This window comes from Thermobia domestica, unplaced genomic scaffold, assembly GCF_964235325.1.
Source record: "Thermobia domestica unplaced genomic scaffold, izTheDome1.hap1.1 HAP1_SCAFFOLD_605, whole genome shotgun sequence".
In the NCBI taxonomy this organism is placed as follows: Eukaryota; Metazoa; Arthropoda; class Insecta; order Zygentoma; family Lepismatidae; genus Thermobia; species Thermobia domestica.
The window spans coordinates 25,756-48,102 of NW_027656315.1; the positions used below are offsets into that span (position 1 = coordinate 25,756).

General features: G+C 34.7%; 1 protein-coding gene across 1 annotated transcript in view; it reads right to left on the reverse strand.

Annotated features, from left to right (window-relative positions):
- LOC145677075 (spatacsin-like) overlaps positions 1 to 22,347 on the reverse strand; it is a gene marked incomplete at its 3' end in the record, with an annotated part of 101,088 nt that overhangs the window by 22,525 nt on the left and 56,216 nt on the right. Inside the window, exons 6-8 of the mRNA XM_081747754.1 lie at positions 19,210 to 19,326; positions 9,862 to 10,039; positions 8,904 to 9,127 (exon numbers count right to left, since the gene is read on the reverse strand). Coding sequence (XP_081603880.1) covers positions 8,904 to 9,127; positions 9,862 to 10,039; positions 19,210 to 19,326 — 519 coding nt within the window. The remainder of the gene's footprint in view (positions 1 to 8,903; positions 9,128 to 9,861; positions 10,040 to 19,209; positions 19,327 to 22,347) is intronic.

The window sequence follows — 22,347 nt, forward strand, 5'->3', positions numbered from 1 at the left end:
CAAGTATTACGCTGTATAATTAACTTCAACGTTTTTACAAATGAATTATCTGTTTTAATACTACCCATTAATTATAATTTCCTCTTGTTTCCTTTTTTCACTATACTTTCCGCACCATCACTTAGAATACAATTTCTTCTCCAACAATGTTTTAACATCTTTGTTAATTACTTCCAATTACATCTTTTTCTCTTTATTATTCCCAATGCCGCTCACTCGTTTTCGTTTGCATTCAGTTAAGATTCTCTATTCATTTCAACATACAAATTTCTTATATCTCTAAGTCTCTTAGTTGCCTTTTAGTATTCTCCACGTTTTTGCTCTGAAGAGCACAATATTCGACACTTCATGAGTCAGTTTTATATTGCTTCTCCTCTTCTTCTTCTTAAATCTCTTTCGTCATTTCTACCTTTGATTCCTATTCCTGTTCACATTTATGATCTTCATTAATAACACAGGGCCGCATAGGTTCTGTTGTTCTTATAATTTTGGGTGTTTTATATGTATATGAACATGCTGAAACCGAAACTGGCACTAGTTTTCTCATATCACGTAAGAATTTCTTACAATTCACGATTTGTATATGTTGATTGCGGTATGCATGCTTAAGCGTAATTCAACGGATTGACGCTAGATGTCACCAGTACATGGTGAAATTATCTAGGCGTAATAAAAATGAATATGTTTTAAATGTAAGGAAGTTTAATTTAATTAAATTAACTAAAATTTTGCCTGCATGAATATTTAAAATATTTCTATATCAAACCTTGTTATCTCATTTCAAATAAAGTTCATATTTAATTATCGCAAATCTTAGATGTGTTTCAATAGTATGAAATGTTAATATCGTAGGCTAGTTCTCTTTTGTAGTTCGTTGAATACTGTGTTGCGATGGCATCTCGTGGTTGTAAGAATAGACCAGATTTATTTTGTTACATCTGTGGTGAATTTGTTCCACACAGAGACAGAAAATTACAGATTTTGTAAGAAGGGCATATTTATTTCGCATATTTCCGTATGGAACTTGGAAATCAAGATAAATCGTGGACTCCACACAATCTGTGTAGATCTTGTGTGGAATCGTTACGGAACTGGAGCACTGGAAAGCGGTCATCTATGCCATTCGCAATATCAATGGTGTGGAGAGAACCCCAAAAGCACAGCTACGATTGCTACTTCTGTTCCTGGGAAATTGTAGGACACAATACTCGAAACAAGACAAAGATAGTGTATTCCAATATTCCCTCTGCAATGAGACATGTGCTGCACGGCCTAGACTTGCCTGTTCCGACACCTCCATCATGTCTTGAGTTTGTAAGTGATCCTAGTTCGTACAGTGATTCAGTGGAAAATAGTGAAATAGAAGATGAAGTTTACAACCCCCCTAGCGGATCTCGTGACCCTATACCACTTACTCAACGCCAGCTCAATGATCTAGTTAGAGACATAAACCTGTCTAAAGAATCTGCTGAACTTCTTGGTTCCAGACTTAATGAAAATAACTTGCTGGCCTGTGGAACATTTTCCTGGTACAGATATCGGGAAAGAGAATTTGTGCAGTATTTCTCAAAAGAAGGTTCTGTCGGGTTTTGTAGTGATGTGTCAGGTTAGTTGATCAAGTTAAATTTCCCTTGCCTTTCTAGTGATTGGAGATTATTCATTGACTCGAATAAAACAAATTTAAAATTTGTTCTGTTATACAATGGAAATAAGTTTCCATCAGTTCCTATTGCTCATTCAGTGTCACTGAAAGAAATATATAACAATGTGCAATTTATTCTTAATAAAAATTAAATACGAGGTACATGGTTGGGTGGTGTGTGAAGATTTGAAGATTTTGAGCATTGTACTTGGGCAGCAAGGTGGGTATACAAAAATACCATGTTACATCTGCGAGTGGGATAGTAGGGCTCGAAATGACCACTGGGGAAGGAAACAGTGGCCATTACGGAAAACACTGAACGCAGGATCAAAAAACATCATTCAACAAAATTTAGTCAGTCCTGAGAAAGTTATACTTCCTCCCCTTCACATAAAATTAGGATTGATGAAACAATTAAAGGCACTCGACAGGGAAGGCGAATGTTTCAAGTTCATGTGTAACAAATTTCCTTCACTTTCATGTGTCAAAGTGAAAGAAGGTGTATTCGTTGGCCCAGACATTAGGAAGTTAATGAAGAATAAAAACTTCGAGGCAACAATGACTAATGCTGAAAGGGATGCTTGGATAGCATTTAAAAGCGTGTTGGTGAACTTCCTGGGGAACCACAAAAGTGCTGATTACAGAGAAGTTGTTGAGAATATGTTAGTTAAATTTCAAGAACTGGGTTGCAACATGAATCTCAAGTTCCATTTTTTGCATTCTCATCTTGATTACTTTCCACCAAATCTCGGAGAATTAAGTGAGGAACAAGGCGAACGGTTCCACCAAGACATGAGGGATATGGAGAAAAGGTATCAGGCACTTTGGAGTGTTAGCATGATGGCTCTGTGTTGGACATTACACAGAGAAACTTCAGAAGAAAATTAGGAAAGCTTATAAGAGAAAGCGTGCTAAAAAGATGTGAAAAATAAGTATGTTATATGACTGTATTGATTTCCATTTTACAACGTATATATTTATGTATATATTTCCATATTATATGTATATATGTAGTAATCTGTATGTGTAGAGAATCTTATATTCTTTTCTTTGTCTGTCTGCATTCACATTAAACAAAACATGTTCAGTTATTTAGTATAATAAGCTCTTTAGTCTGATAGAAGATAAGAAATAAGGTATAATAAAGCAGTATTGAATACGGAAGAAGGCCCAAACTTTGACATTGATTTGTAAGAAAACTTTACGTGACAGGGAAAAACGAATTCGTTATTCGTAATCAGCTAGGAACAAAGAATTAAGTTCACCTATTAATCAAAAAACAACATGAACTTTTTTTCAATTTGCAGCCCTGTGTAATTATTCTACTTAGGTACAGAAAATTGTACCTTTGTACTTTGACCTCTCAGACTTCCCTAGTTGTTACAAGTTCCATTATTTCAGCCATCATTGCTTTGGTCTATTTATTATTTACTTTCACCTTACTTTCTTTACACAGCTCTTCCACATATTTTCTAACATCTAAACATCGATCCAGTTTCGCGACCATCATATAATTTGGTAGAGAGTACTCTTCTATCTCTACCTGGAGAATTTCTTCCCTACTCAAACCCTTCTTCATTATTCTCTTACATACACTAATTGTTGGTGGGAGACAATATTTTAGTCGAATATTTCTTCCAACTGCAATATCCCTTGTTACTTATTGCATGTAATGAGACACTAATATTCTATCGTAACAAGCTTTTCATTATTTGATTTCTTAAATATGAAATTAATTCTATCGAAAAAGTTTGCGGCAAAAAATTTGGAATATTCTCCCCCAGCCTTCTGTTATATTCTTAACAAACTCAATAGGTATATTATCTACTTCAGCTAACTTTGTCGGCTTTATCAATTAAAAAGGATTCTCGAACTTATCCCGCTGTATCGCAAGTTCTTACTTATTGTCTTTTACTTCGTTATCCTAAAATACGAAGTTTATTATTATTATTATTATTATTATTATTATTATTATTATTATTATTATTATTATTATTATTATTACAAGTAGTATATGCGCCACTCCTAGGAAAAATCAAACAATAGTTACACCCTGCTATCTCTTCTATATATACTCTGTCTGCTGCTTAACGGTTCATATTTTTCTTATACAGTACAAAATTAGTAATAAAAACTTTTCCGGCAGAATAAAAACTATCAACTCGATGAAATTGGCAATGAACGACATATATTTTAACGGCATCAAAATTCATTTCTCCAAACTACAGATGATAACTGACGTTCAACCACATTATTTTGTTCATCTTGATGTAGTCTAGTGGTCCTCAACACAATTCCTATCACAACCCCCATTTTATCACATTCTCTTGCCAGCGACCACTTTATAATTTCTGATTTGTAAAAAGTAGAGGCCGGATGTTTAGGCATTAAAAACCTGGAAAATAGGCACTAAAATGTAGCTCGAAATAATAAACACTCAATACAATAAAAAATAAATTCAAGTCTTAGATAATGCTCAACGAATATAGAAAAATATCTGTTTGTTAATATCTTCTTTTACTCTCTCTCTCTCTCTCTCTATCTATCTATTTCTCTCTCTCTCTCTCTCTCTCTCTCTCTCTATATATATATATATATATATATATATATATATATATATATATATATATATATATAAACGAAGCTTCATATGCATTCCATGTATATATTTTTATATAATATTCATATAATGTTTATTAAATATTAACATGGCTTGAAAAATCCACTCGCCTGCTCACTAGTAGCGAGTATTTTTTACATTTGGCGAGTAAGTTTGATCAATCAAAAGCAGTGGCCGCCATATAGCTGGACATATTCACAAGAAACTCAAGAATAAATAGCAGATGCCGCTTTTTATTTGTAAAAGACATGGCAATAAAAAAATGTATTGGTATGTTTACTGTGTAGCGATGTGATTTTTGTTTATTTGTATAAACACTATTAATAGTCTGGCTAGATGATTTTTTTTTGGCTGGTTAGTACTTGCAAGCAAGATTTTTCAAGCCCTGTATATTATTTATATATATACTATATAAATTATATGTTCTCCCAATGAAGTCTTATTTTGAAGAAAATGCACAGAATAGGCAACATTAGGCACTAAAGCAATTATTTAGGCAGTAAGGGACGAAATAGGCAAAACAGCCAAATAAAATTGGCTTAAATTGAAACTATAACTTACATATAAACTTTAAAACGTTACTTTTGATCATATCTTTATTAGTAAAGAATAGACATTTTGCCTAACATCCGGTTTCTATTTTTAATAAGTTTGTATGGGATTTTTAATATATTTATTGCGGAGACCTCACGATATCCATCTATTTCTATAATATTGGACTCCATTTCTTGTATATAGTGGATACAGTACCTTCCCTAAAAGCGAATGGATTAAAACCAAATTTGGTCAGTTCATTCATATTACAAATATCGAATCCAATCAGTCATACTGTTCAAAATAGAGGCCGTTTGAAAATTTTAAAACTTCATGACTCCCTTAATTTTGTGTCATATGATAAAAGAAATAAAGTGATTTTTAATTTTGGTTAAAATCAGGGTTTAAAAAACACGTTAAAAAAAATAACGTGCTTTTATGTTTAAAACACGTTTTTTTTTGTTTACGTTTATGTTTAAAAGCACGTTTAAAATGTTTATTTTGTTTAAAACAATAATCTAAATAGGCATATATATATATATTCCATTTTTACACGCTCACAGGTATTCAACCGTTGCTATCTATATTCAACCGTTAGATCAAATTTCGGGAACGTCCCTAATCTCGATCCGTCCAAATGTTCAATTCCGGAGAAAGAAATCGGGATTTTCCCGATTTCTGTTCACTGAATATGTAGTTTCTTTGTGTTACGTTCTACTGGTCGTCTGCATTCTTAATCTTAAACGCCCATTGACGCAACTGCTTAAACCTCAATGGCCCAGTCCCTAATTAAGGCTGGAAGATGGTTTTGGAACCAGTTTACAAAAATGAAACTTAATGATATTAATTTCCACGAAAACTTCCCATAAGGATTTACATTCACCAGTATCATTTTGTTTAGCTCAATGAAATCTATCCATTGTTATATGTTCCATCTTTGGATATTTTTCCCTTTAAACACTAAATATATTCCAGATTAACCAATACTTAGTGTGTGATGGTTTCACGAATGTGGGATTTCCTTTTGCTTTTAAACGTACCAGAAGTAAGAATTTTAAAGTTCCATTTTGTCACGTTCCAGAAAATATATTTGTTTTCTAGATACCCACTTCATCGTTAACTTATTTTGTAAATCAGCATCTAAAACCATATTTCTAGAGTACAATTTAGAAATTATAATAATTGGAGAAAGTACACTGTAAATCACCTAATTTCTTTCTTTTATGCAAATAATAGTAACTAACTAACTTTATGTATCTATCTGTACATAATATATCAGATTGTCTAAAATCTATTGAGCCTTTGGAGGTCAAAATTGAAAATAAATTTACTGTGATTTAAAAATAATTTGTTAAACCACACTGTTCGATGACTTTATGCCATTTTCCGGCAACACCATAATTCCGTCGGCATAGAATTTCTGAGATTTCTGGTGAAAAATTTGTGACACGTGATTCTCACACGCCTCTTTTGACATTAATTTAACACCACTCAGCAAAATTCTGCAGAGATTGAAATGAATGAAAGTCTGAAGGTGCCAGGTCCAGGTTATATGTTGGATGCATTAAAACCTGCCAGTCAAGTTCCTACAATTCCTGATATTCGTTCAAGTTGTATGCAATCTGGTGTTACCAGCGTGATGCATGGCACTCTTTCTGCTGATCAGTTCCGAGTTCCGGCCGTTTCTTTTCAAGTGCTAAACGCACTCGCGCGAATTATCGAGAATATAGGTCTAAGTCTATTCTTCTGTCCTTCGGTTCAGTATGCACGACGCCCTTCTAATCCCACCAGACGCACAGTATAAACTTCCTGGGTGTCAGTGTAGGCTGTGTCAGACTGTACAGCTTCTCTTCGCTTCGAGCACAATCTTTTTCGCACATTGTTGACGTAAGATATCCACTTGTCATCACTCATGAGCAACAATTTCAGAAATGGTTTGAGTTCGTTAAGTTTCAGCAGAGATTCGAAGATAGAAATTCGATCGAGTTAATGTTTTTGAGTCAGGTCATCTGGCACTCAAACGTCGAGATTCTTTTGTATCCAGTTTTCTCAAATTAGTTTAACACTGTTTGGATGTTAGGTCCTTGGCGATGTAATGGTTGCTTACATGGCAGTCTTTCTCGGTTTTTGCTTGAATAGCATCCACTTTTGCTGTGATTGTTTGCCCAATACGAGAAACATCTTCGACATCCAAATTTCCAGAACGAAAGCAACGGAATCATGCTTCGGCTGTTGCTTTTGATAACATATATTGCCCATAAACAACACAAATTTCTTCACGTAGCCGCGCAGCTCTTGTGCCTGAACGAAATAAAATCATAAAAGTGTACCGCAGAAAAGTTCACCAGTCTTCACGGTGGGATACCTTACATCTGGTTATAAGAATCGAAACACTATTTGCACATCTACTGACTGTCAGCTGTTGACTGACGTTAAGTCTGACTCAGTGCGACTCATATTCCCTGAGATTTGTGATACTAGTGTCAGTTCGTGAGAAAAAAGCTCACTACCTTTTAGACTATCTTTAAAATATGCATATTTTTTCCTATCTAAAAGGATTGATGATTATGCCTTTCTTACGCTAGTGGATCAAATGTTATCTATGGTGGATCAATGTGAAGATCGTGACAGAAAAGAAGAATCAAATATCTGTAAGCATCGTATAACGTCATACTTTTCTAACAAAACGAAATAGTTAGGGTAGAGAAAGAGAGGTTTGGTCATTGGCATCTTCAAACTCCCAAGTTCATAATATTATTTCAGGTCTTTTGTATATATATATATATATATATATATATATATATATATATATATATATATATGGTAAATAGTAACTTTCATAATATTCTGCTTTGTGTACGCCACTGTTTGAGACGCACGGTGTAAATGTAAATATAGTCTTATATTGACCGGTTGTAATTTTATGTTCCATCAATTTAATAGTATCCTATTTATATTGTAGACAAAGAAAGACAACAGCAATACCAACTCATTTTTTCTTACCTGTGTCTTGATAATGCTTCCAGTGAAGGTAGTGAAAATTCAATGCATGATGAGTTCAATAAATTCATAATCATGTATAAATGATACGAAGTTTTAGAGGATTATTTATATAGTGTAATTAACCATTTCAATTTCCTTTCCTTATTCCTTTTGCCTAATAAAATTAAAGTTCTGTCCGAATATACCTCTAGTTTGATGTCTGGAAAGCGAATTTCAAACGTAACTACTAAATTTATTGTTTGTTACAGTTTTATTATACCAAGCGCGTTTTTAAAGTGAGTGCCATTCAAAAATATTTACGTTTTGTCGCTATGTTTGTGATTCGGAGCATGTGCAATGATCTCCTTGGTTCACTAACAAGCCAAATGCAGTTGTGAAAACTGTTGCGTGAGTTTTTTTGTTAAGTGTGTGGGAAAATGTTCGACTTGAACGACTAGCAGATTATAAGGTGAGGTCCGTGATTCGTCTTTCGAATTCAAAGAGTGTCACAGCAGCACACATTTATCGCTGACTGTGTGGTGTTTGAGAGTAATGTGAGAAGTGCGGGAACGGTAAGGATGCAGGTCAGGAAATTCAGTGAAGATTGTGACGACGTATCGACCGTCTGTGGTTATGAATGATTTGGTGCGTGCAGTTGACGAAAAAATGACGAGGATAGACGGTTTACAGTAACGTTTCTACCTCTCCATTTTCCACAATATTCATGGTCAGCACTTTACAAACTTTTAATAGAATACATAGGATTTCGGAAATTGTGCACACGAAGAACGCTAAAAAACCTTTCTGCTGAACACAAGAACAGATGACATTCTTCTATGACGAATGGATACAACTAGTTTCTATTATAGTTGTTTCAATAATAGTGGAAAATATGTGAAGAAGTAGTTTAAGTAGTTTAAGGTGAGCAGTATCCTGGGAAAATAAAATATTGTGCAAATTTTGTATTTATTTTTTTTTAAATTATATCGGTACTTACTTTAAAAATGCATCTCGTGGTTATAACATAAAAAAAATATATAACTAATAGTCAGTATTACATATAGATTTGAATTACGAAAATGATCTAATCTACACATAAGTTTACTGAGCAAATGAAATAACTACCTTTGCAAGAACAACATTTTGTCTAGGTAAACCACCAGCATCTGCAAACTGAAGTGCTTTTTCAAAATGTTTCTTATCTAGCAGTAGATGTAAACAACGGTGAAGCTCCATTCTCTCTGATATGCTGTTATTACCCACAAATATCTTATTGTAGTCTAATTTTATGCCTGTGTTACTTAAGCATTCTTGCAGTAAACTAATTCGGCGGAAATCTGGTGCATCAACTGGAATGAATGTAATGAAAATATAACAATTCAAAACACAATTTCTAGTACCTTACATATGTATTATTTAAAAAGAAATTTAGCATACTCTTTGCTCAGGAAAAGTTTCCTTTACATTAAAACAATTAATTAATAGAGTCAAATTCTCAATACATTTAAAGCATATTTATTCTAAAAAATAATGTTAATTTCATCATTTTTTTTAATTACTATAATTTGGAATTCTGGCAGTGGTTTGACATTACAATTTTATGAACACAATTGGTTTATATTTATATAACTTAATTACGAAAAATGACTAATATCGACCACAAGTTTTCATACTTTATTCAATTTTCTTAATATTGCAGAATCAGTTGATTTTCTTTATTATACTATGATAGTATTAAGTGACTAGTTTAAATTTTCACTAATCACAACGAAATACATACGTAAACTATATTTTATTAACTTCAACATGACCTTCTAAAAAATTCTAAATGTAAAGAGAGACTGATAATAAACACATCATCAACACATCATAGAAAAAAGAAATAACGAAAACACGTTCTTATTACCACATATTATTTTCTCTTTCCAATTTCAACAATATAATTAGATAATGAAAAGGGAACTACCAACTGTCATCCATGCAAAGGTTATTTCAATTCTGATATTTGCTGACATACATATTGCTCGTTGTAAGAGAAAACTATTGCTAAGCATCGCTTTTTATATGACTTCTACAGTCTTACCTGGCAAATGATCGGTAAAAGATCCTTCATTCAGGATTTGTAGAAATCTGTGCCGATCATATCCCGATGAAAAGCAACTCGACAAAGTTGTGCAAACAAGCTTTACTGCAATTTTTGAAATCCAGTGTTGATTTCCCATAAATGTTCCTTCGTTGTTATCAATTTCGGTTATAGTTGGCTAAAAATAAGAAATCTTCGTAGCATGTACTACAAAAACAATATTTATTTCTACGAATCGATTACGTATTATGCTCTCAATTCTGTTTAAATTTTTAGCTTCACAGTTCTAAGTAATATTATTACCAAATAGCCTTAAGATTAATATTTTTATAACGTAATTGCATAACTAAATATTTATAAATACACTGAGTGCTTGCTGAATTGCGACCACCTACCTAATACTTTTTGGTCCACCTTTTGCTCAGAGAACAGCCTGGACACGCATGGCATGGATTGTAGTAGCTGCTATATTTCCAAGAGGATCTGATTATATTCCTGATGGCAACCCACAATGTGCCCATAGATTTTGGTGCAGGAGTGATGGTGCGTTCCGCCAACATCCCATAAATGTTCTAAAGGATTAAGACCTGGTGACTTAGGGGGCTAATTCATACCCTACAGCTCCGTGGAATGTTCCTTAAGCTAAGCAAATACAGTCCTGGTTTGGTGGCACCGTGCATTGTCTTCCTGGAAAATGCCGTCTTTGTGTGGGCAGAAGTGTTGCAATGTAGGGTGTACGTGATTCTCTAACACCTGCAGAGACACAACGGATCCATACACACCAACGGTCCCAATCCATGCCAACAGAAGCATCCCCAAATTATATAGCCACCTTCACTTGCCTGTATAGTACGCACCATGCACGAGGGATCCGTAGCTTCGTGCTGTTGGCGCCACACATGCACACGCCCGTCTGAAAGGAGTAACACAAACTGTGATTTATCAGACCAACATACCCTTTCTCAACCATCCATGGTCTAATTAGCGTGTTCCTGCGCCCGAACGAGACGAAGTCGGCGGTGACGAGTCGTAAAGAGTGGGTTACAAGTGTGTCGTCTGCTGTGAAATTGCATGTGTGCTAGTGTACGCGGTGTAGTTGTGTGGGATATGGGTATTGTGCATTCACTATTGTATTGGTCACGTAATTCCCGGACATTGATGGTTCGTTTAGCTGTCACGAGCTGTTCAACGCAACGCTCGCCCCACGTTTTGAACTTCCGTACGCCTCTGTAGTTCCGTCTCTTGAAGACCGTTATCCCATTTTCTTACCACTTCTTGTACACCTTCTCCACGTATATAGGAACGGGCGCATCCGACTAGTATTGCTGTCTGGATTATTGACGCACCTATTGCTCGGAGACCCACAATCATGCCCTATTAAAATGCAGATAAATCCTGTCCATCTTCCATTATAACAGCGTGCTGTCTGCCAACATGTAGCCTCAAGTGTGTTCTCTCTCTGCAATACTACCTGTCATGTAATCAGCTCGGCTGACCACACACCGATTCAGTGAGCACTCAGTGAAATAATATTACGTGCTTTAGAGATAGACACATTTCTTCTTTCTTTAACGTATGCTTGACACTGAAATATCTACTTCTAGGTTGTGTCGTTACAGAAAAGTATCTACAATTTACAAAAATAAACTGAATATAAAACGATGGGATCTAGAGACTTACAATTAATAAACACAATTACTAATGTTTTAAAACAATATTTTATTAATTTTGTAAGAGATAGTTTAATATTGGCATCTCTCTGATCAACATTTCAAAATGTAAACATACAGCACACATCCGCATTGAAAGCTTCAGAAGCTAATAGTGAGAAATTTTCATGACTGTGTATCCACGACATGATAACATCTTTGGGTAGAATTGGAAATTCGTTATGCGTAGTACCGGTTCCCCTGGTGCCTACAACTGATACGTACATGCACCGTTTTATGTAAAGACCCATTTCTCATTGTATACTAAAACTCAACACATTAAAGGGTATACCTTGTGACGCGATAGAGGAAGAAACATACATTGAAAAATTTAACTTTGTGTCTGGTGTCAGTTCTTTATGGGACTATTTAGATAGCTTTCATACTTTCAAAACATAGTATAAATGTAATCGGATAGCCTCATCACTTACCTAAGACTTCGCAAATTTCTCACAAGTCTGGCTTCAAGCCGGTTCAACTGCGGCTTTCAATTGATTGATGGCTAGCTGTCATCCTGCAAGACGCTCATCTTTCAATGTGCAGATAACCTTCTATACCGACAAATATTTTCTGAACCATTTATATGATTTTCCTCAATAATAGATTTTTTCAAATTCACGTTATAGAATTATTTGATTATTGCAAATATTCTATTCACGCAGCTACCTTCTCACATGACATGCCCATACAATCAGTGTTGAGCACTACGGAGAGTCATTCAGGATGCAAGTTATGCAAGTTGACATTGAAAATCGTAGGATTTTTCTTTCTTAGTTGATAACGTTCAGCCTTAAAGCTCTAATTCGGTACAACTTTATGTTCACAAACATTGTTCTTACTCTTCTTCTTCTTCTACTACTACTACTACTACTACTACTACTACTACTACTACTACTACTACTACTACTACTACTACTACTACTACTACTACTACTACTACTACTACTACTACTACTACTACTACTACTACTACTACTACTACTACTACTACTACTACTACTACTACTACTACTACTACTACTACTACTACTACTACTACTACTACTACTACTACTACTACTACTACTACTACTACTACTACTACTACTACTACTACTACTACTACTACTACTACTACTACTACTACTACTACTACTACTACTACTACTACTACTACTACTACTACTAATAATAATAATAATAATAATAATAATACGTGCCTAATGAGCTACGCATTTGTTTTGGGGAGTTACTACTGTTGTGTGGTGCTATTGTTGAAAGAGGTGTTGCGCGGCGACTTTTTTTTTTCATTACTTTAGAGGATTGCAGGAATATAAGGACAATAAAAGTACGCAGTCTTAGTCCATTTCTACTTTTATTTTTCACTATCGTTGTGATTTGAAGAGAAAAACGCTAGGAAACATCACAAGGAGTAATTCGGTCCGATACTAGGGAAATTTTGTAGAGAAGATAAAACTAGCTACACATGTATCAATGTTAATGATTTTTAAATAGTGTTTAAAGTTCTTCTTTCGCATAGAAAAATTAAGTTACCAATCATTTGGGTGATTTAAAATTTGATCCTATATTAAATGTTTTCTACATATTTACACAGGAACAACACAAAATCACATGACTCCTCTTACACAAGTTTGATTAGGTTCAACTTAACCTTTTTGTTCTCCTGAAAAAAATTTCGCGCATGTAAGATATTTCCCGTAAAACGAATACCTCTGACAACTTTGATATATATATATATATATATATATATATATATATATATCTGATGTTATACACAACGAAATTAGTTCATAATCTTGCCATCTGCACAAATATATCACACGCGTATTATACGTAATCTTTCTGCTGAAGCAGGCTCGTATCCACGGGGGGTCTAGGGGAGCCGACCCTGCCTAAATTTTTACTAGCCCTCTAAAACTTTCACAGTAGGCTTGCAAATGAACTATAATATGGTTGGAGTGTCCCCCAACTTTCTACCCCCCACATTTTTGGGCTGACTACCGGCCTGTGTTAGTGTCTAAATACTGTCCTCATCTGCTGAAATGCAATGTGTTTCAGTGTGTTATGATTAGCGCCGTAACTTAGATTTTTCTGAGGGGGTCAAGCATTAACATGCGTATTTGGGTCCCCTAGGGAAAGTTGTTTTTCTAATTCTTGAGCCCCCTCTTTATCTTTCTCTTACTCTTTATGGGCCCCCGGAGCCTGTGGTCGTTAGTTACGCCCCTGAGCCCGTTCCATACATGACAAATTAATTAAGGGAGCAATATTGACAAATCTCAGAGCCATACGAATAAATATTATTTCTAGGGCCCCTAATAGTAGACATTTTTTACTGAAATGGGCCCACGACTCATTTTTGTTTTATTTACCTTTTGTGTGCTGTTTTGTTTATGTAATGTAGTGAACTTGTTTGACGCTTCATTTATAATTTCATGTTCGCATCGTATATGGAGTCAGAAAATTTTGTCTTAAAGTGGGTGCCCCTCCAACGCCGGGGAGCTTCCCTGGGGTGGCAGTTGCTCCCTACCCTCTCACCCCCTCCCACACACACACAAGTTACGGCCCTGTTAGTACGATACAAAACAAGAATGGCAAAGATATTCAGTCATCAAAGGCTTATTTATCAACATTTTCAAATGCATGTGATTTTTGTAATAGCCTACGTCGCTTATTTTCTCGTTCGTCTTTGTGAACGCAGGACACAGCCAGAACTTAGACTAAATTGGCAATTATGCACGAATTGTTTGAAAGGCAATCATCATTTGTAGAATTGTAAATCGAGGGGTTGCAAAAAGTGTTCCAAAAGGCACAATACACTATTGCATGTAGATGTAACAGAAGATAAATCGGTACGGTTTCCTAGTGTAAGCAGTGCCCCGGTGCAAGAGCGTAGTAACAATTCAGATTCCAGTGAAAATTTATGGCAAGTGTCATATTGCGCATTAAAGGCTAGGCCTAACGCAAGAATGTTGTTATCTACTGCAAGAGTAAAGATAAGGAATAACAAGAGAAATTTGGTTCCTTGTCGCGTGCTCTTAGACAGTGCTAATCACATCAGTTTCGTAACAGAGAATTTGGTGCAACAATTAAAAGTCAAACGGTATAGACAATATACTCCAATTCAAGGTATAAATTAAGCAATACCTAATACAAAGTAATCTGTAGATATGTATGTCCATTCATCTGGGTAACACATTTTCATTGAATATATGTTGTTTAGTTTTCCCTCACATTACAAGTAAACTACCGGAAGAAAGAATTAATTGTGACGATTGGAACATTCTTAAGGACACTATTCTAGCAGATCCTACTTTTAATACGCCTGGAGATATAGATATTCTTTTGGGTGCGGAAGTATTCTACATAATTATGAAGTCAGGTTACAGAAGACGGCAAGGTGATTTTCCAGTGCTTTAGGAGACAGAATTTGGATGAATTGTGGAAAAATCATCGTTAAGAACGTTACTCCCATATTTCATTAACATCATGTTTTGTTAAGACAAACAAAGATCTACAGCAAACTACAAAAATCCTGGGAATTAGAAGAAATTACTGCTACACCTAGGTCAAGTGGAACATTGTATGTGAGCGCCACTTCGTTCAGAATGCAACACAAGATTTTACATGGCGTTTAATTGTACGATTGCCTTTGCTTGAAGACCGTACAGTTTTAGGCGATTCTTACCAAAAGGCATTGGTTAGATTAAAGCAACTGGAAAGAAGATTCGATCAGCACCAGACTTTAAAGCGAAATCGAAGGAATTCATGCAAGAATATTAAGATCTTGGTCACATTGTAAGTATAGATAAGAGTAAAAGGGAGGACGTCATAGCTACATACTATTTGCTGCATCACGCAGTTTTTGAGCCCGCCTGCTCTACAACGACGCTCCACGTCGAGTTTGATGCTTCAACAAAATTTGACAGAGTAAAAGACTCAACGACATTCTCTTAGTTGGTTCTACAATATAACAAGATTTGATCTCTATCATTTTGCGTTTCAGAACTCGTCCTGTAGTATTCACTGCAGACGTCTTTAAGATATATCGCATGGTCAATGTTCATCCAGAAGACAACGTATATTGTGGAGAAAATCTAGAAATGAACCGATTCAAATTTTCGAGTTGAAAATACTAACATACGGTACGGTATGTGCTTCATTTGTGGCCACAAGATGCCTACAGCAATTAGCAAACGAAGAAGAGCATAATTACCCTGTAGCAGCGGAAATATTACGCCAAAATTTTTATATTGACGATCTCTGTAGCGGCATGATCAACATACAGAAAGCACTAGAAGTCCAAACGCAATTGATAGAATTATTGGGAATGGGAGGTTTTACACTTAGAAAATGGAGTTCGAATGATCTAAGGTTACTGAAATCTATCTCACTACAGCTTCGAGAAGTGCAGTGTCCAATCCAATTTCATGAAGGCGAAGGTATCAAGACATTAGGATTGTGACGGCATCCAGACAAATACATGTTTCTCGTTGAAAGCAAAACGTCAAGAAAGAAGATTCAAAGATGTATTACTAAACCCACGTCGTCTCAATTATTGCTACCATATTCGATCCATCAGGAATAATTTCACCAGTTGTCACTTCATACCAGATATTTTTGCAAGAACTGTGGCTACAATAGGTTCAATGGAACGACACTATACTAATGGAATTGGCAAAGTAATGGACTCAACTGTACAAGCAACTTCCATTAGTTAATCAGATTAAAATCGACAGATATGTATTCATTCAAAGAGATACAGAGGGCATTCAGCTTCATGGTTTTTCACATGCTTCTCAAAGGGCATACGGAGCTTGTATTTACATGAGATCGATCAACCAATAAAGGGAAATATCACTTAAAGTAATGTGTGCTATATCATGTGTGGCCCCAGGCAAGAAAATCACTCTCCCACGTTAGGAAAAAATGAAAATGAAATCTTTAAGTTTTACGTCCCACGGTTATGCCGGTTAGGGTAAAGGAAACGGTGATGATGAGAAATGAATGAAACGGAGGAATGAAGAAAGTGGGAGGAAACGGGAGAACCCCGAGAAAATCCACGAGCTCCCACGTTAGGAGTTATGTGCAGCAGTTGTTTTAGCAAAATTAGTCCACAAGATTTTACCAAATTTAAAACTGAACATAAGTAGCGTCCATCTTTTGACCTATTTCCAAATCGTGTTAGCTTGGCTAGCTTCTCCGTACAACAGATGGAAATCTTTCGTAGCCAACAGAGTAGTTCAAATTCAAGATTTAAGTGATATTAGCTGTTGGAAACATGTCACTTCTTCAGACAACCTTGGAGAGTTGTTTTTGAAGAATAGATGCAGTTTTCATAAAGGACAATTCATTATGGTGGCACGGCCCATAATGGCTTTTTAGTTCAAAATTGAATTGGTCAGTCACAAGTAAAGATTCATTGCAACCTGATCAAGTTCCAGAGACTAAGGTAGTCACAATATTGACAGTCACTGTAGATAATTGATGCAATGAAACCATAACAAGATTTTCAAAATTGTCAAGGCTAGTACGAAAAATAGCTTATTGTAGGCGTTTTGTTCATAATTTCAGACACAAACAAAACAAACTAATAGAAAGTCTTTCATTACAAAACTCCACACAGCACTCAATGTTTGCATCAAATGGACATAAAAGCTTGAATTTCACACAGAATTACATCATCTTCGTCATGAAATATTTGTGCCGCTGAGAAGTAAATTGAACAATTTACATTTACATTCATTTATAGTTAGTGTAGAAAGACTGAGTTGGATCTGAGCTGGAAAAAGATTGGGGAATAGTCAATTTTCGTTTGAGGCCAAACATCAAATAGTTCTGCTTCAAATCAATACTTTAAAAATCATAGTTGAAGCAGAACACTTAATATTACTTCATGATGGACCCTAACTGTTAATATCATCCCTACGCCAGAAATATTGGATCATCAGGTGCAAACTAGCACTAAAACAAGTGATTCATAATTGCTTGGAAAATTCGAACCCATGAGAATCTTATGCAAGCTCTACGTTTAAAATTTGGTTTCGACACATTGGACGCTATGGCCTCCACGCGAGTGTACATATTCGCATCGGGAACGACAAACAAACAAACATAGAAAAAAAATCCCTTTTATGGAATATCGGTCATCAAACGTGTAAATTCCTTGAAATCTCGAATTCTATTTCCTTCTTTCTTATTGTACTTCCTTCTCCCTTATTGTTGCTCGAAGATAAAACAATAAATAAATAAAATAGGTACGGCCCATTGCAATAAACTTTCTCGCTGCCATTCTTAAATCGAAACGTGTTATGCTGCAGTTATTATGAAAATAAATAAATAAATTATATATATATGTATATTGAAATATAAACGAAATGAAAACAGGAGCTTCCGAGAAACTTTGTTTAAAAAAAAAATAATAATAAACCCTCCCAAGACCAAACTACCCTTTGTGGATATTTCATGAACAATTGCTTATGCCATATTGTAGTGTTGTTACAGAAATAATTGCTACGAAGTATGAAAATTTACTAAATATATACATATAAACTCTTTTAATATTCAGGGCCATTGAAACACGTAAATCCGTTGAACTATCGAATTGGACTTTCCTCTGTCCCATTGTAAATTTACAAAGTAAAAATTTAACTTTGTAATAAACTCCAGACAAATTTTGAAATTTCTTAGAGTTGAAGTAGTTTTAGAAGAGGTATACACGAAACTCCTTATCTGCTGCCTTTTTTTTTTTCCCCTTAGAATAAAAGCATAAATTTGATACCCTACTTTTCATCATGAAAAAAGCTTAACAAAATCTAAATTAATCGTAAGCAAAGAGAAACAAAGCGTATTCAGTATTCTCGTTATTTGTGTCGGTTCACTACATCATGCCATGGCTTAATATATTAGAACGTTTATTAACGCAGAAACCAGAAGTCCATAATTGGATCCTTTCTTGTGCTATCCAACCACGCTTGTTATTACCTACGTCCCTAAGATCATATCAATCATTTTTTCTTGATATTTCCAAAGATTAACTTTCCGATATTCTTTTCAACTAAAATCATATTATGCACATTCTGGATATGCCTTATACAGCAACACTTCCATCTTTACAGTCACGATTTAATTATCCACAATAAACATTATTCACTAGTGTATACTTCCGCAATACTTAACTTTTTTCCATTTACCAGTTTGTTTTTACCATTTTGCTCCGATTATTTCTTCAAAACTTTTTATTAATGTTACTTATTAAATATTGCATTGTTGGGTAGAAATGTCCATAGCTTAAGACACTAACTGGATTAATGAATTGATGCAAGGTACTACACTCTATGTGATTCGTAAACACATAAATAGTATGATAATCTGGTTACCAGATCGTGTACTATTTCGTGTAGCATTAGACCGTTACGTAAATCATGGACTAGTCTGCTTAAATGATGATTTAATAATTCGATATACATCCCAATATAATCATGGTCATCTCCTGAAAACTCAGATGCACATGTCAATAATTACAATACTTCTATTCATTACTCAATCAGAAAAAAAAATAGAATTTCCCCATAAATTTCCTCCGAAATTAAAAAAATCGTACTCTACCCTAGAAGAAAAATAAATATTTAAGACTACTTACATTCATTGGTAAATTCAAACACGAAGCCTTAAATATCTTCAAATTCAGTATACTTTCTTCAAAAAGTAACGTAATGCAACTTTCTAGAAATTCGCAAAAGGCACATAAAGGATTTTCCTGAAAAGGAATTATTGAAATTTTAGGTTATTGGCTATTGTTTGTAATCTATTAACATAAAGTTATGTGTAACAATTCGTTCTTCCGCTCAAAACACAAAACAAATGAGCTCTTTCTCATATACTACTTCTTGATTTCTACTAGATAGAGAACTTATATTCACTTAGAACGATCAAAGTATGTAAAAATATATATTAAAGGTTTGAATGAAATGTGTGCCCCAAATGCATCATTCCAAAGTCCAAAAGAATGAAAAATATAATATCTGCTTAATCAAAATTATCGTCGTCTGCAATCACACACATATGTCAACCTCAGCCAACGATTAGATTCTGTGATAAAAGAACTCTGGAGTCTGCGATGCAAAGGAGTTCTTAACCGCACATTACACAGTCCAATTGTTAGGGAAGCTCTTCCCTCCCAAAAAGTGATCGAGATGGCGGAAGAGTGGTAGTCAGCGGGAAAGGTATGAAGTGACAATGCGATACAATTTATCGCTACATATGCGATACAATTTATCACTAGTACTATATATTCTTCGAAATTTATCGCTTACTTCATATTATATCATATCATAATTTATTACATCCGTTCATCGCCATACAACGAAATTGGACATGTCAGTTACATACGGACATAAACATATATACAATTATTACATATGAATTCTTCTATATTCACTAATTTACCTTATTATACATTTAATTTTACGTATACGAATTATTTTGAACATATTCTTCAACAGAGTAAAAGCATTGTTCTACCAGCTCTGATTTTTTATACATGGTGGAAGTAGATTGTATAATATAGTACCATTGTGAGTAACTGATTTATTGTATGTTTGTTCTGTGTGTGCACAAGTGAAATGTTTTCTTTACTTCTTGTGTTGTATCTGTGAATGTTACAATAAATTCACTACTATACTTTTTCATATATATATCTTAATGTTTCGAACAAATACATTAAGGGAAAAGTCATTATTTTAAGTTCCTTAAAAACATTTCTGCAAGAAGATTTCCATTCTACTCCTGCTGGAATCCTTACCACTTTCTTCTCTAGCCTGAAGATGACAAGACTTTTAGGTGTACTTGCCCAGAAATTCAAGCCATATTTTATTATGGAATGAAAATTTGAGTAACATATACACTTAGCTGTTTTTACATTAATTTCATCTCTTACATATCTAATTGCATAACACAGTTTGTTTAACACTTTCACTACGGGACTTTTAATCTGGAGAGTTCCCCAGAAAACGGGCGTTTTTTATGCTACTTCTGATTTTAGTTAAAAATCAAGTATCAATGATAGAAGCATAATTCTTTTTTATTGTAATATTTTGTTTTTATAGTATTTACTATGCACACCTCGCTCTCTTCGCGTTTCATTAAATGGCAGAAAAATAATACTAAAATGTATGTTTTTGTGCTTCGGAAAAAGTCCATCAAATACTTATACGCAATAGATAGAACAAAAGAAATGTTTCTATGTTTCTGAGTAGCTTTATTCTGCTGAAGAAGAATTGAAAAGGCATGTATATACATAAACAGAAGCTAAGAATATCATACGTGAATATTTTTTTAAAAAATATAAAAAATGAAACTTACCACGTAAAAAAAGTTTTTAGAATTCCGTAATACAGCCTTTTCTTTTAGAAAATAAATACAGGAAGTACTTTTACACGTGAATAGGGTATTGTGTTTGACTAATGGCACTTTTTAGTTATACAATCAAAGAACTCTGGCTATCAAAGTATAATAACAATACTTTTGCTTTATTTGTATAAGTAATTTTTGAACACACCTCGTATAAATATTTGCAAAAACTCAATAGTACTTAGAATGGAAAATGATTTTGCGAGAAAATATTATGTGGATTGTGTAACATTTGTTTTATTAGAAAATGTGCAACAATAGATTAGTAACACTTTTATTTGTGTCAAGTACGAAATTGTTATTCTTTATCTACAAAATAAGCTCGCGACTCGTTTCTTTTTATTGTGCGTAAGATGCACGTGTATGATAAACTTCAAAGTACTCGGGCAAACACAAACCTACATTACACTGCACTGCCACATTGTCATCTTCCTTTTTTCCCTCCTGATTGTCGTCCCCGCTCTGCGCAAACATGACACCTCCTGTAGGCTCTCTTTCTTGTTTTTGAAAGTAACTTACCTGGGAAATGCCTTCCGTGAAGTCGGCCACTCGAGAAGGAGGTAGAAGTAACTGTTTCTTTTTTCTGACCAGACCTTTCAGTCAGCTGGGTACACAAATTGCGAATATAGTCACAGAAAGGGAGAGCTTCTCTCACTCTCTGCCCCCTAGATTTGATGAAAAGAATGTAACTGTTCAATACTGTAATCATTAGCACGTGGAAAAACACTTTCCACCACTTGCACTGTTTTCTTTGAAACGAATAATAGCTAAGCATTTGATCCCCGTGGTCAATTCCAGTTTTGTGTTGGTTATAGTCAAGAATTATGTCAGGTTTACGTTTCACTTCTTCCCCTCTGAGTCAGATTCAGACCCGGAGTCTTGGCACAGAAAGCTTCGTATTTCGTCTTCGTTGAGCACTTCCATTTTTACTGACTCGAGTTTGTATATAACGCACGCAGTTCTATACGTGATAAGAGTGAGGAGGAGAAACAAAAATACAAGACGATAACACGTACATACAACTCAATTCAGTTGGTTGTTTTCATTATGTTATTACGCAGGTACTGTCTAGTTTCCAGCTACCAATTTTTTCTATTGACTCTTGGACCTTCGTCGATCATCTGGTACATACAGTTGACAGATGGCTCTTGCCAGGACATTTAAATTTTAAAGGACAACTTGTGTCAAGGCATTCATGACAATCGTCACGCCAGTGTTATTACCCCCTGTCAATACATTATTGACAGCCGTATTGAAAGTGTTGACTTACTTCTTACGTGTTCTATATGTGACAGTTTGTTACAGTTGAATTCCCAGTTGAATTTATTAGGTATTTTCACTCCGAGAGAGGAAGCAGTTTCTACATATT